At 55.1% G+C, this 15,173-nt stretch overlaps 1 gene segment (V, D, J or C); it reads left to right on the top strand.

Moving 5' to 3' along the window:
- LOC140645766 (Ig gamma-3 chain C region-like) overlaps positions 1 to 8,047 on the top strand; it is an 8,905-nt gene extending 858 nt beyond the window's left edge. Inside the window, 4 exon segments of the C gene segment in view lie at positions 99 to 425; positions 1,419 to 1,751; positions 6,101 to 6,231; positions 7,964 to 8,047. Coding sequence covers positions 99 to 425; positions 1,419 to 1,751; positions 6,101 to 6,231; positions 7,964 to 8,047 — 875 coding nt within the window.
- The last annotated feature ends 7,126 nt before the right edge of the window (positions 8,048 to 15,173 follow it).

The following is a 15,173-nucleotide window of genomic DNA, read 5'->3' as shown; positions in this document are numbered from 1 at the left end:
GCTTTGGGTGGTGGCATCTCCCCAGGCTTCCCCCCACGTGCCCCTGGGTGCCGACACCTCCTTGACGCTCCCCCTCCCCCCCCCCCTCCGCCCCCCAGGTTCTCCCCCGAGCGCCGACGACATCAACGTCTTCATCCTCCCTCCGGCCCCCTCGGACCTCTACGTCTCCCAGAGCCCCAAGCTCCGTTGCGTGGCCACCAGTTTACCCAGTGACGAGGGACTGGTGGTGACCTGGAACCGGAAGCAGGGGGGCAGCCTCCGCCCCCACCTCCTCCAGCTGAGCGCCCAGTTCAACGGCACCTTCACGGCCACCAGCGACGTCCCCATCGCCACCCACGACTGGGAGAGCGGCGAGACCTTCACCTGCACCATCCAGCACGGCGACCTCCCCTCCCCCATCAGCAGGAGCATCAGCAAGAAGCCCGGTAGGCGGGGCGGGGCCGGGGGGGGGGAGGGGAGAGGTCGCTTGGGGGCGGGGGCGGGGCGGCACAGCTGACGTCACGTCGGGTCGCGGCGAGTCGCGGCGGGCGGAGGTCGCTTCGGGGCGGGGGCGGGGCGCAGTGCGTCACCGCTGACATCGTGTTGTGTCATGGTGAGTCATGGCAGGCGGAGGTCGCTTCGGGGTGGGGGCGGGGCACGTTGTGTCACCGCTGATGTCATGTTGTGTCACGGTGAGTCATGGCGGGCAGAGGTTGCTTCGGGCGGGGGCGGGCGCGTTGTGTCACCGCTGACATCATGTTGTGTCATGGTGAGTCATGGCAGGTGGAGGTCGCTTCGGGGTGGGGGCGGGCCGTGTTGTGTCACCGCTGACATCATGTTGTGTCACGGCGAGTCATGGCAGGCGGAGGTCACTTCGGGGCGGGGCGGGGCGCGGTGTGTCACCGCTGATGTCACGTTGGGTCACGGTGAGTCATGGCAGGCGGAGGTCGCTTTGGGGTGGGGCAGGGCGCATTGTGTCACCGCTGACGTCATGTTGTGTCACGGCGAGTCATGGCGGGCAGAGGTCGCTTCGGGGCGGGGGCGGGGCGCGGTGCGTCACCGCTGATGTCACATTGGGTCACAGCGAGTCATGGCAGGTGGAGGTCGCTTTGGGGCAGGGGCGGGGCGTGTTGCGTCACCGCTGACGTCACGTCATGTCATGGTGAGTCACAGTGTGTGGGGGTCACTTCGGGGCGGGGGCAGGGCGCGGCGCGTCATCGCTGATGTCGCCTTGCGTCGTGGTGAGTCGCGGCGGGCGGAGCTCGCTTCACGGCAGGGGCGGGGGCGTGTCGCGTCACGGCTGACGTCGCCTCGCGGCGCGGCGAGTGGCGGCGGGCGGAGGTCGCGCCGCGTCGCGCCCGGGCCGCGTCGCATGGCGTCCCCTCGCCCTTTTCCCCCACCTCCTCCCCCCACCTCACTCCCCCGCCCCTCCCCCGCAGGCAAGCGCCTGGGCCCCGGCGTCTACGTGATGCCGCCGCCGAGCGAGGAGCTGAGCAGCACCCGGGCCACCGTCAGCCTGACCTGCTTGGTGCGGGGCTTCTACCCCGAGGACATCTCGGTGGAGTGGCAGAAGAACCAGGAGACCCTGGCGGCCGGCGCCTACGACACCACCCAAGCCACGAAGGAGAAGACGGGCGACGCCTCCTACTTCCTCTACAGCCGCTTGGTCATCGAGAGGGAGGAGTGGAACCGGGGAACCACCTACGTCTGCATGGTGGTCCACGAAGGTCTACCCATGAAGTTCATCCAACGTAGCGTCAACAAGAACCCCGGTAACAAATGAGGCGGCGGTGGCGATGGCCTCTCCCGCGCCCCTCGGTCCTCCCCACCGTCTTTGGGTGGGTGAATAAAGGAGAAGAAGTCAGGCTGGCGTCTGCCTCTGAGCGCCGTGGGGTGGGGGGAGGGGGGTGGGGGGCGTGGAGACATCAGGGGTGGTGGAGGGGGGGTGGGGAGCCGTCAGGTCGCGGGTGGATGGGTGGGGAGATATCAAAGATGGCGGATGGGCGGGTGGAGAGCCACCAGATGATGGATGGGTGGAGAGATATCGAAGATGGTGGATGGATGGGTGGGTGGATGGATGGGCCTCAGCCATGGGTGGATGGATGGGTGGACACCAGAGATGATGGATGGGTGGATGGGTGGACACCAGAGATGATGGATGGGTGGATGGATGGACATCAGAGATGATGGATGGATGGATGGATGGACACCAGAGATGATGGATGGATGGATGGATGGATGGATGGGTGGACACCAGAGATGATGGGTGGGTGGATGGATGGACATCAGAGATGATGGGTGGACGGATGGATGGACATCAGCCATGGATGGATGGATGGGTGGACACCAGAGATGATGGATGGATGGATGGATGGATGGGTGGACACCAGAGATGATGGATGGGTGGATGGGTGGACACCAGAGATGATGGGTGGATGGATGGATGGATGGATGGACATCAGAGATGATGGGTGGACGGATAGATGGACATCAGCCATGGATGGATGGGTGGATGGATGGATGGGGGGACACCAGAGATGATGGGTGGGTGGATGGACGGACATCAGAGATGATGGATGGATGGATGGACACCAGAGATGATGGGTGGATGGATGGATGGACATCAGCCATGGATGGATGGATGGATGGACACCAGAGATGATGGATGGATGGATGGATGGATGGACATCAGCCATGGATGGATGGATGGATGGACACCAGAGATGATGGATGGATGGATGGATGGATGGATGGACATCAGCCATGGATGGATGGATGGATGGACACCAGAGATGATGGATGGATGGATGGATGGATGGGTGGACACCAGAGATGATGGATGGGTGGATGGGTGGATGGACACCAGAGATGATGGACGGATGGATGGATGGATGGATGGACATCAGCCATGGATGGATGGATGGATGGACACCAGAGATGATGGGTGGGTGGATGGATGGACACCAGAGATGATGGATGGATGGACATCAGCCATGGATGGATGGATGGATGGACACCAGAGATGATGGATGGATGGATGGATGGACATCAGCCATGGATGGATGGGTGGATGGATGGATGGGGGGACACCAGAGATGATGGGTGGGTGGATGGACGGACATCAGAGATGATGGATGGATGGATGGATGGATGGACATCAGCCATGGATGGATGGATGGATGGATGGACACCAGAGATGATGGATGGGTGGATGGATGGATGGACATCAGCCATGGATGGGTGGATGGATGGATGGACACCAGAGATGATGGATGGATGGATGGATGGATGGATGGACACCAGAGATGATGGATGGGTGGATGGGTGGATGGACATCAGCCATAGATGGATGGATGGACACCAGAGATGATGGGTGGGTGGATGGATGGATGGATGGATGGACACCAGAGATGATGGATGGATGGATGGGGGGACACCCGAGGTGATGGGTGGATGGATGGATGGATGGATGGACACCAGAGATGATGGATGGGTGGATGGGGAGATATCAAAGATGGTGGATGGGTGGGTGGGTGGATGGAGAAAGGGATGGATGGAGAGATGGATGGATGGAGAGCCACCAGCTGATGGGTGGATGGGTGGATGGATGGACATCAAACATGGTGGATGGATGGGTGGACGGATGGATGGGGAGATATCAAAGATGGTGGATGGATGGGTGGATGGAGAGCCACCAGATGATGGATGGATGGATGGAGACACATCAAACATGGTGGATGGATGGATGGACGAATGGATGGAGAAAGGGATGGACGGGCGGATGGAGAGCCACCAGATGATGGGTGGGTGGATGGACATCAGAGATGATGGGTGGATGGATGGACATCAGCCATGGATGGATGGATGGATGGATGGGTGGACACCAGAGATGATGGATGGATGGATGGATGGACACCAGAGATGATGGATGGGTGGATGGATGGACACCAGAGATGATGGATGGATGGATGGATGGATGGATGGACACCAGAGATGATGGGTGGATGGATGGGTGGGTGGATGGGTGGACACCAGAGATGATGGATGGGTGGATGGATGGATGGATGGGTGGACATCAGAGATGGATGGATGGATGGGTGGACACCAGAGATGATGGGTGGATGGATGGATGGATGGATGGGTGGACATCAGAGATGGATGGATGGATGGGTGGACACCAGAGATGATGGGTGGATGGATGGATGGATGGACACCAGAGATGATGGGTGGATGGATGGATGGACATCAGCCATGGATGGATGGATGGGTGGACACCAGAGATGATGGGTGGATGGATGGACATCAGCCATGGATGGGTGGATGGACATGAGACATGGATGGGTGGCTGGGCAAAAGGAGCTGTGAATGGACAGACAGATGGACAGAGAGACGCACAGATGGATGGACAAATGGGTGGGTGGGTGGATGGGCAGATGGGTGGGTGGAGAGGAAGGGGAGGTTCCTCCTCATCTTTGGGGGCGACAGGAGGGAGCAGCACCCATGGGACATGGAGGGAGGGGCACGGGGAGAGATGGGTGGAGGGGTAGAGGGGTGGGTGGAGATGGGTGGAGATGGGTGGGTGGAGATGGAGATGGATGGAGATGGAGATGGGTGGAGATGGGTGGAGATGGGTGGAGATGGGTGGAGATGGAGATGGGTGGAGATGGAGATGGGTGGAGATGGATGGATGGGGATGGATGGATGGATGGAGGTGGACAGAGGTGGACGGAGATGGGTGGAGGTGGATGAAGTTGGATGGAGATGGATGGAGATGGATGGGTGGAGATGGGTGGAGATGGATGGAGATGGAGATGGGTGGAGGTGGATGGAGATGGAGATGGGTGGAGATGGAGGTGGACAGAGGTGGATGGAGATGGGTGGGTGGAGATGGAGATGGATGGAGATGGATGGAGATGGATGGAGATGGAGATGGGTGGAGATGGGTGGAGGTGGATAGAGGTGGCTGGAGATGGATGGAGATGGGTGGAGATGGGTGGAGATGGATGGAGATGGATGGGGATGGATGGAGATGGAGATGGGTGGAGATGGGTGGAGATGGGTGGAGATGGATGGAGATGGAGATGGGTGGAGATGGGTGGAGATGGATGGAGATGGATGGAGATGGGTGGAGATGGATGGAGATGGATGGAGATGGGTGGAGATGGGTGGAGATGGGTGGAGATGGAGATGGGTGGAGATGGGTGGAGATGGATGGAGATGGATGGAGATGGAGATGGGTGGAGATGGGTGGAGATGGATGGAGATGGATGGAGATGGGTGGAGATGGATGGAGATGGATGGAGATGGGTGGAGATGGGTGGAGATGGGTGGAGATGGAGATGGATGGAGATGGATGGAGATGGATGGAGATGGATGGAGATGGATGGAGATGGAGATGGGTGGAGATGGAGATGGATGGAGATGGGTGGAGATGGATGGAGATGGGTGGAGATGGATGGGTGGAGATGGAGATGGATGGAGATGGATGGAGATGGGTGGAGATGGATGGAGATGGGTGGAGATGGGTGGAGATGGAGATGGATGGAGATGGGTGGAGATGGATGGAGATGGGTGGAGATGGATGGGTGGAGATGGAGATGGATGGAGATGGATGGAGATGGGTGGAGATGGATGGAGATGGGTGGAGATGGATGGAGATGGGTGGAGATGGATGGAGATGGGTGGAGACGGAGATGGGTGGAGATGGGTGGATGGATGAGCGGTTGGAGCCCCATGCGATGGGATGGCTGGCCGGACAGACGGACAACCACGCATGGGGCTGGGTGGATGGACAGAAAGACGACGCAGGCGATGCGCGCCTGCAAGGGCTGGATGGTGGACGCCCACCCCGAGGCCACCGGGGCGGGGGGGGGTCCCCACCCTTCCTCACCCCACGCAGGTCCTCCATGGGTGGGAGAAGGCTTCCGATGGGTCTGAGGGACGAGGAGACGGGTGGAGAAGGGGCTGGGCGGAGGCCGGGACGGAGACGGGGGTCGGGTGGACGCCTGGGGAGATCAGGGACGGAGCGAGGGTGGGAGAAGAGGACAGAGGACACGGGGACGGGCAGAGGGACGGGCGGCTGCCGGGCGCTGACCACCTTCTTCTTCCTCCCTCCCCCCAGAGCTCAGCCTGCCTGAGGACTTCTGCCACGTGGACCCCGAGAAGGCCAACGGGCCCTGGGACACCATCGCCGTCTTCATCACCCTCTTCCTCCTCAGCGTCTGCTACAGCGCCACCGTCACCCTCTTCAAGGTGAGCTGGGGATGATGGGAAGGGGGGGAGGGCCCGTGGGTGGGGGTGGAGGTCCCGTGGGTGGGGGGTGGAGGTCCCATGGGTGGAGGGGTGGAGGTCCTGTGGGTGGGGGGTGGAGGTCCCATGGGTGGAGAGGTGGAGGTCCTGTGGGTGGGGGGTGGAGGTCCCATGGGTGGGGGTGGAGGTCCCATGGGTGAGGGGTGGAGGTCCCATGGGTGGAGGGGTGGAGGTCCCATGACTGGCGGGGTGGAGGTCCCCTGGGTGATGGAGTGGAGGTCCCATGGGTGGAGGGGTGGAGGTCCCATGGGTGAGGGGTGATGGAGGTCCCATGGGTGAGCGGTGGAGGTCCCATGGGTGGTGGGGGTGGAGGTCCCATGGGTGAGGGGGTGGAGGTCCCATGGGTGGAGGGTGATGGAGGTCCCATGGGTGAGGGGGTGGAGGTCCCATGGGTGAGGGGTGATGGAGGTCCCATGGGTGAGGGAGTGGAGGTCCCATGGGTGGAGGGTGATGGAGGTCCCATGGGTGAGGGGTGATGGAGGTCCCATGGGTGGAGGGGTGGAGGTCCCATGACTGGCGGGGGTGGAGGTCCCATGGGTGAGGGGGTGGAGGTCCCATGGGTGGAGGGTGATGGAGGTCCCATGGGTGGAGGGGTGGAGGTCCCATGGGTGGAGGGTGATGGAGGTTCCATGGGTGGAGGGGTGGAGGTCCCATGGGTGATGGGGTGGAGGTCCCATGGGTGAGGGGTGATGGAGGTCCCATGGGTGAGGGAGTGGAGGTCCCATGGGTGAGGGGGTGGAGGTCCCATGGGGGAGGGGTGATGGAGGTTCCATGGGTGGAGGGGTGGAGGTCCCATGGGTGGAGGGTGATGGAGGTCCCATGGGTGAGGGGGTGGAGGTCCCATGGGTGAGGGGTGATGGAGGTCCCATGGGTGGAGGGGTGGAGGTCCCATGGGTGAGGGAGTGGAGGTCCCATGGGTGAGGGTGGAGGTTCCATGGGTGGAGGGGTGGAGGTCCCATGGGTGAGGGGTGGAGGTCCCATGGGTGGAGGGTGATGGAGGTTCCATGGGTGAGGGGTGATGGAGGTCCCATGGGTGAGGGAGTGGAGGTCCCATGGGTGGAGGGTGATGGAGGTCCCATGGGTGAGGGGTGGAGGTCCCATGGGTGGAGGGTGATGGAGGTCCCGTGGGTGAGGGGGTGGACGTCCCATGGGTGGAGGGGGGCAAGGCAGGATGATTGGGTTGATAGAGGAAAGGATGGGTGGTGGGATGGGTGGACAACTGGATGGACGGGTAGAGGGATGGGTGGTGGGATGGGTGGTGGGATGGGTGGTGGGATGGGTGGTGGGATGGGTGGACAACTAGACGGACAGGTAGATGGACAGGTAGAGGGTTGGATGGGTGGTGGGATGGTTGGTGGGACGGTTGGTTGGATGGATGGACGACTGGATGGACGACTGGATGGACAGGTAGAGGGCTGGGTGGCTGGTGGGACGGGCGGTGGGATGGGTGGACAACTAGACGGACGACCGGATGGACGGGTGGTGGGACGGGGGGATGGGGGGATGGTTGGACAACCGGCTGGACGGGGAGAGGGAGGGACGCCTGGGCGGACGGCTGGACGGTGGGAACGGACGGCCGGGAAGACGGATGAGAAGATGGCGGTGGGGGTGGCTGGGCGAGCGGACGGACGGACGGACGGGCGGACACCACCCCTGGGTCTTGCCCCGCCCACAGGTGAAGTGGCTCCTCTCCACCGTCATCCAGCTCAAGCAGGGCCCCGCCCCCGACTACAAGAACATCATCCAGCGCGTGGTCTAGGGCGGGGCCGCGGGGGTGGCCCCGTCCCCCGCCCCGAGGTGACACCGGGCGGCGAGGCCACCTCTCCCATTGGCTGCTTGCACTGAGTGACAAGGAAAACAACCCCGCCCCGGTGGAGGGGGAGGGGGTGGAGGCCTCCCCACCTCCACCGGGGCTACCAGATGTTTCCTCTCCTTGCCCGTCACCGTGTCCCCCCTCCCCGCCGCCGCCCTCCTTCCCGGGGGGACGCGGAGGCGGGTGTCACGCTCGAGGTAGCACCCTGGGGTGGGTGGCACCCTCAGCTGGGGTGGGGGAGGGGGCGGGGGATGGGGGAGCCCGCGGTAGCCGGGTAGGTCGGGGAGCGAGTCAAGCCGTGGGGCAGCTGCCACCAGGTCAAGCTGGAGGGGACCGGCCACCAGGTCTACTTGAAGGGGGGGGGGGATGGGGGATGGGGGGAGGGGGTGGCGACTAGCCACCAGGGCAAGCTGGGGTGGGGGGACTGGCCACGGGGTGTACACAGGGAAGGGTTGGCCACCAGGGCAACCCAGTGGAGGGGGGGCAGGGGGGGGAGACACCGGCCACCAGGTCTACCCATGGAGGGGGTAAGTGGCCACCAGGTCTACCCATAGAAGGGGGAAGTGGCCACCAGGTCTACCCATAGAAGGGGGAAGTGGCCACCAGGTCTACCCACGGCAGGGGGAAGTGGCCACCAGGTCTACCCATGGTGGGGACGGTGGGCGGGGGGGGGGGGGACTGGCCACCAGGTCTACCCATGGTGGGGCCAGGGGGATGGGAACTGGCCACCAGGTCTACCCATGGTGGGGCCGGTGGGTGGGGGACTGGCCACCAGGTCTACCCATGGTGGGGCCGGGGGCGGGGGGGACTGGCCACCAGGTCTACCCATGGTGGGGCCAGGGGGATGGGAACTGGCCACCAGGTCTACCCATGGTGGGGCCGGTGGGCGGGGGGGACTGGCCACCAGGTCTACCCAGAGGAACTGGCCACCAGGTCTACCCATGGTGGGGCCGGTGGGGGGGGGGAACTGGCCACCAGGTCTACCCATAGAAGAGGGAACTGGCCACCAGGTCTACCCATGGTGGGGCCGGTGGGGGGGGAACTGGCCACCAGGTCTACCCATGGTGGGGCCGGGGGGGATGGGAACTGGCCACCAGGTCTACCCAAAGGGGGGAACTGGCCACCAGGTCTACCCATGGTGGGGCCGGTGGTGGGGAGGGGGAAGTGGCCACCAGGTCTACCCCGGGGGGGCGGGCGGGGCTGTCTCTTTTCTCTGGAAAACCCCCAGATTTCGAGCAAAGCCGCCGCATTTGCCCCTTATTTGCATCCGCGTAACCGCCTCGCTTGATTTCGCCAAATACAGCGCTTCCAAAAATCCCCTTTTTCCGCCTCGTTTTTCGCTGCCCAACCCGCCCGTTCCCGTAACCCCCCCCGCCCCCGCGCTGCGAAAAATCGCTATTTTCGCTTTCTTCGCCCCGAAGCTTTCGAGTTTATTCCCCGTTTTGTCCCTGAAAGCTGCTCTGCCTCCTCCCGCTGCAAAAATACCTCGTTTACGGCCTACCAAAAAATGCGGTTTCCGGCAAAACCGTTTTCTGGCAAAACCACCTCATTTTGTGGCCAAAAAAACCCCAAAAAACACCTGGTTTTACGGCAAAAATACACGTGGCAAAAGAAGTGTTTTATGGCAAAAAAACTCGGGTTTAAGGTAAAATAAATGCTCGGTTTAATGTAAAATCTCCCTGGTTTTGTGGCCAAAAAAAAGCGCCTTCGTTTTAAGGTAAAAAAAACTCGTTTTATGGGAAAAAGAGCCCCATTTTATGGGGAAAAAATCCTCATTTTATGGAAAAAACCCCTTCATTTTATGGGGAAAAAATCCTCATTTTATGGAAAAAAACCCCCTCATTTTACGGGGAAAAAATCCTCATTTTGGGGGGGAAAAATCCTCTTTTTATGGGGGAAAAAACTCATTTTGGGGGAAAAAATCCTCATTTTATGGAAAAAAAACCCTCGTTTTATGGGGAAAAAAATCCTCATTTTGGGGGGGGGGAAATCCTCTTTTTATGGGGGAAAAAAACTCATTTTATGGGGAAAAAATCCTCATTTTGGGGGGGGAAAAAACATCTTTTTATGGGGGAAAAAAACTCATTTTGGGGGGGAAAAAAATCCTCATTTTATGGAAAAAAACCCCCTCATTTTATGGGGAAAAAATCCTCATTTTATGGAAAAAAACCCCTCATTTTACGGGGAAAAAATCCTCATTTTGGGGGGGAAAAAATCATCTTTTTATGGGGGAAAAAAACTCATTTTGGGGGGAAAAAAAATCCTCATTTTATGGGGAAAAACCCTCATTTTATGGGGAAAAAATCCTCATTTTATGGAAAAAAAACCCCTCGTTTTATGGGGAAAAAATCCTCATTTTGGGGGGGGAAAAATCCTCTTTTTATGGGGGGAAAAAAACTCATTTTGGGGGGAAAAAAATCCTCATTTTATGGAAAAAAACCCCTCATTTTATGGGGAAAAAATCCTCATTTTATGAAAAAAAAAAAAAACTCGTTTTATGGGGAAAAAATCCTCATTTTGGGGGGGGAAAAATCCTTTTTTTATGGGGGAAAAAACCTCATTTCATGGGGGAAAAAAAATCCTCATTTTACGGTTTAAAAACCCTCATTTAATGGAAAAAAAAATTCGTTTTATGGAAAAAAACCCTCTCATTTTACAGGAAAAAAATCCTCATTTTGGGGGGAAAAAATCCTCTTTTTATGGGGAAAAAAATCCTCGATTTATGGGTAAAAAGTTCTTGATTTTACGGGGAAAAAAAATCCTCATTTTATGGGAAAAAGAACCTCAATTTATGGGGAAAAAATCCTCATTTTATGGAAAAAATAACCCTCTTTTTACGCGGAAAATATCCTCATTTTGGGGGGGAAAGAAATCCTCTTTTTATGGGGGAAAAAGCCTCAATTTATGGGAAAAAAATTCTCATTTTATGGTTAAAAAAATCCTCATTTTATGGTTAAAACCCCCTCATTTCCTGGGGAAAAAAAATCCTCGTTTTATGGAAAAAAAATCCTCATTTTATGGGAAAAAAAAAATCCTAATTTGGGGGGGGAAATCCTCGTTTTATGGGGAAAAAATCATTTTAGGGGGAAAAAACCCTTTTTATGGGAAAAAAAATCCTAATTTTATGGAAAAAAAAAACCCCTTATTTTACAGGAAAAAAATCCTCATTTGGGGGGGAAAAATCCTCGATTTATGGAAAAAAAAATCCTCATTTTGGGGGGGGAAATCGGGTTTTTACGGGGAAAAAACCTCATTTTACGGAAAAAAGAATCCTCGTTTTATGGTTAAAACCCCTCGTTTAATGGGAAAAAAAATCCCCGTTTTATGGAAAAAAAAATCCTCATTTGGGGGGAAAAAAATCCGTGTTTTATGGGGAACAAATCCTCATTTTATGGGGAAAAAAATCCTAATTTTATGGGAAAAAGAACCTCAATTTATGGGGAAAAAATCCTCATTTTACGGGAAAAAAACCCTTCATTTTATGGAAAAAAGGTTCCCATTTTATGGGGAAAAAATCCTCATTTTATCGGGAAAAAACCCTCATTTTATGGGGAAAAAATCCTCGATTTATGGAAAAAAAATCCTCATTTTGGGGGGAAAAAAAATCCTGATTTTATGGGGACAAAAATTTCCCCTTCGTTTTATTGGGGAAAAATCCCTCATTTTATGGCAACCCCCCGTTTTACGGCCAAAAAATCCTCATTTTAAGGCAAAAAAGTGCCCATTTTAAGGGAAAAAACCTCATTTTATGGGGAAAAAATTCCTCATTTTATGGGGAAAAATCCTCATTTTATGGGGACAAAAATCCTCATTTTATGGGGACAAAAAAGCCTTCGGTTTATGGTTAAAAACCCCTAATTTTAGGGCAAAACCCCCTCATTTTAGGGCAAAAAAATCCTCATTTTAGGGCAAAAAAATCCTTATTTTGGGGGGGGGAAATCTTCATTTTAGGGCAAAAAATCCTCATTTTAGGGCAAAAATATCCTTATTTTAGGGGGAAAAAAATCTTCATTTTAGGGCAAAAAATCCTCATTTTAGGGCCAAAAAAATCCTTATTTTAGGGGGCAAAAAATCTTCATTTTAGGGCAAAAAATCCTCATTTTAGGGCAAAAAAATCCTCATTTTAGGGCAAAAAATCCTCATTTTAGGGCAAAAAAATCCTCATTTTAGGGAAAAAAAGCCCTCATTTTAGGGCAAAAAATCCTCATTTTAGGGCAAAAAAATCCTCATTTTAGAGAACAACCCCCCCCCCCATTTTAAGGCAAAACCCCTCATTTTAAGGCAAAAAAAGCCATTTTAAGGTAAAACCCGCCTCGTTTTATGGCAACCCCCCTCATTTTAATGTTAAAACTCCTCATTTTAAGGCAAAAACCCCCATTTTATGGAAAAAAAACCCAAAATCCTGCTTTTACGGCCAAACCCTCCTGACTTTCCCCCCGCCCCCTATTTAATGGGGCAAAACCCCCCATTTTAGGGCAAAAGCAGCATTTTAGGTGCATAAAAAAAAAGCACTTTATGGCCCCAAAAAGGACGTTTTTACGCTGAAAGCGCCCGTTTTCTCCCCGACCCCACGCGTTGCCCCCAAAAATTCCACTTTTTCCGGCAAAACCCACACATTTTACTGCAAAACCAGAGGGTTTACGGCAAAACCACGCGTTTTCCGGCAAAACCACACATTTTTCAGCAAAACCACACATTTTTGGGAAAAAAACCCCCACATTTTCTTCCTTTATCGCCATTTTAAGCCCCAAAAGTCCCTTTTCTCCCCCAAAACGAGGCGCTTCTCTGCGAAAAAAAACCATTTCCACCCTCGGCACCGAACCCAAATTCCCTTTTTTCCACCATTTTTGCCCCAAAACCCTGAAATTCAGCCCGAAATTTCCCCTCGTCTCCGCCAAACTTGCCTTTTTTTGACGAGCAATCCGACCAAAATTCCCCAATCTGGGCTCTTTTTGCCCCAAAAGCGCGGCTTTGCCGTCCCAAAATCTTCATTTTTATGCCCCCCAAATCGTCGCTTTTATGCCCAAAAAGTTGTGACTTTTGCGCTCAAAAATCTTCACTTTTACGCCCCAAAATCGTCTCTTTTCTGCTCAAAAATCTTCATTTTTCTGCTCCAAAAATCGGCATTTCTACACCCAAAACCCTTCACTTTTGTGCTCAAAAATCGTCACTTTTCTGCTGCAAAAATCGTCACTTTTACACCCAAAAAAATCATTTTTCTGCTCCAAAAATCGCCACTTTTACACCCCAAAATCTTCATTTTTATGCCCCCCAAAATCTTCACTTTTGTGCTCAAAAATCGCCATTTTTGTGCTCCAAAAATCGTCGCTTTTACCCCCAAAAATCTTCATTTTTATGCTCCAAAAACTTTCATTTTTGTGCTCCTAAAATCGTCATTTTACACCCAAAAAATCTTCACTTCTGTGCTCAAAAATCGCCATTTTTATGCCCCCCAAAATCGCCACTTTTACACCCAAACCCCTTCATTTTACACCCAAAAATCGTCACTTTTCTGCTCCAAAAATCGTCACTTTTGCGTCCAAAAATCGTCGCTTTTACACCCAAAAATCTTCATTTTTATGCCCCCAAAATCTTCATTTTTGTGCTCAAAAATCGCCATTCTTGTGCTCCAAAAATCGTCGCTTTTACACCCAAATAAATCATTTTTATGTGCCAAAAATCTTCACTTTTGTGCTCAAAAATCGCCACTTTTACACCCAAAAACCTTCATTTTACACCCAAAAATCGTCACTTTTCTGCTCCAAAAATCGTCACTTTTGCGTCCAAAAATCGTCGCTTTTACACCCCAAAATCTTCATTTTACACCCAAAAATCTTCACTTTTGTGCTCAAAAATCGCCATTTTCATGCCCCGCAAAATCGTCGCTTTTACACCCAAAAACCTTCCTTTTGCACCCCAAAATCTTCACTTTTGCGTCCAAAAATCGTCACTTTTGCACCCCAAAATCTTCGCTTTTGTGCTCAAAAATCGCCATTCTTGTGCTCCAAAAATCGTCGCTTCTCCACCCAAAACTCTTCATTTTTATGCTCCCCAAAATCGCCATTTTACACCCCAAAATCGCCATTTTGCGCTCAAAAATCGCCATTCTTGGGCCCCCCCAATCCTCGCTTTTTTGTCCCCAAAATCCCGATTTTTGCGCCCCTCCCCCCCCCCCCCCGCACCAAACCAGCGCTTTTGGGCCAAAATCGCCCTTTTCCGCCATTCCCCCCTCCCCCCGCCGCCATTTCCCCGCCCCCCTCCTGACGCCCCAAACCACCTCGCCCTTGATTGGCCGCCGCGCTGCCCCCGCCCCCTGCCTCTCAGCCAATGGGAACTCGCGCCTGCTCTGCCCTGATTGGCCGGGACCTGGAGCGCCTCAATCGGGCCCCAAAAAGGGGGGGGGGGAGAAATCCCGGGTTTGGCCTAATTTGCCCCAAAATGGCTCCTGGACCTCGAGGTTCTCCTGGACCTTTGGGTTCTCCAGAAGATCTGGGTCCTCCTGGAGGTCCAGGTCCTTCCCGGACACCTGGGTCCCCCCCAGACCCCGTCATTCCCCTCCATAACCCCCCCCCCATGGACACATGGACCTTCTGGACACTTGGGGTTCTCCTGGACCTTGAGGTTCTCCTGAACCTTGAGGTTCTCCAGGACCTTTGGGTTCTCCAGGAGATCTGGGTCCTCCTGGAGGTCCAGGTCCTTCCCAGATGCCTGGTGTCCCCCAAACCCCGTCATTCCCCTCTATAACCCCCCCCCATGGACACATGGACCTTCTGGAGTCTTGAGGTTCTCCTGGACTGTTGGGTTCTCCAGGACCTTTGGGTTCTCCAGGAGATCTGGGTCCTCCTGGAGGTCCAGGACCTTCCCGGACACCTGGGTCCCCCCCAAACCCCGTCATTCCCCTCTATAACCCCCCCCCCATGGACACATGGACCTTCTGGAGTCTTGAGGTTCTCCTGAACCTTGAGGTTCTCCTGGACTCTTGGGTTCTCCTGGACCTTTGCGTTCTCCAGAAGATCTGGGTCCTCCTGGAGGTCCAGGTCCTTCCCAGATGCCTGGTGTCCCCCCAAACCCC

This window comes from Ciconia boyciana, unplaced genomic scaffold (assembly GCF_034638445.1).
Source record: "Ciconia boyciana unplaced genomic scaffold, ASM3463844v1 HiC_scaffold_38, whole genome shotgun sequence".
In the NCBI taxonomy this organism is placed as follows: domain Eukaryota; kingdom Metazoa; phylum Chordata; class Aves; order Ciconiiformes; family Ciconiidae; genus Ciconia; species Ciconia boyciana.
The sequence above is the reverse complement of the archived record's forward strand: the minus strand, read 5'-3'. Positions and strand labels throughout refer to the sequence as shown.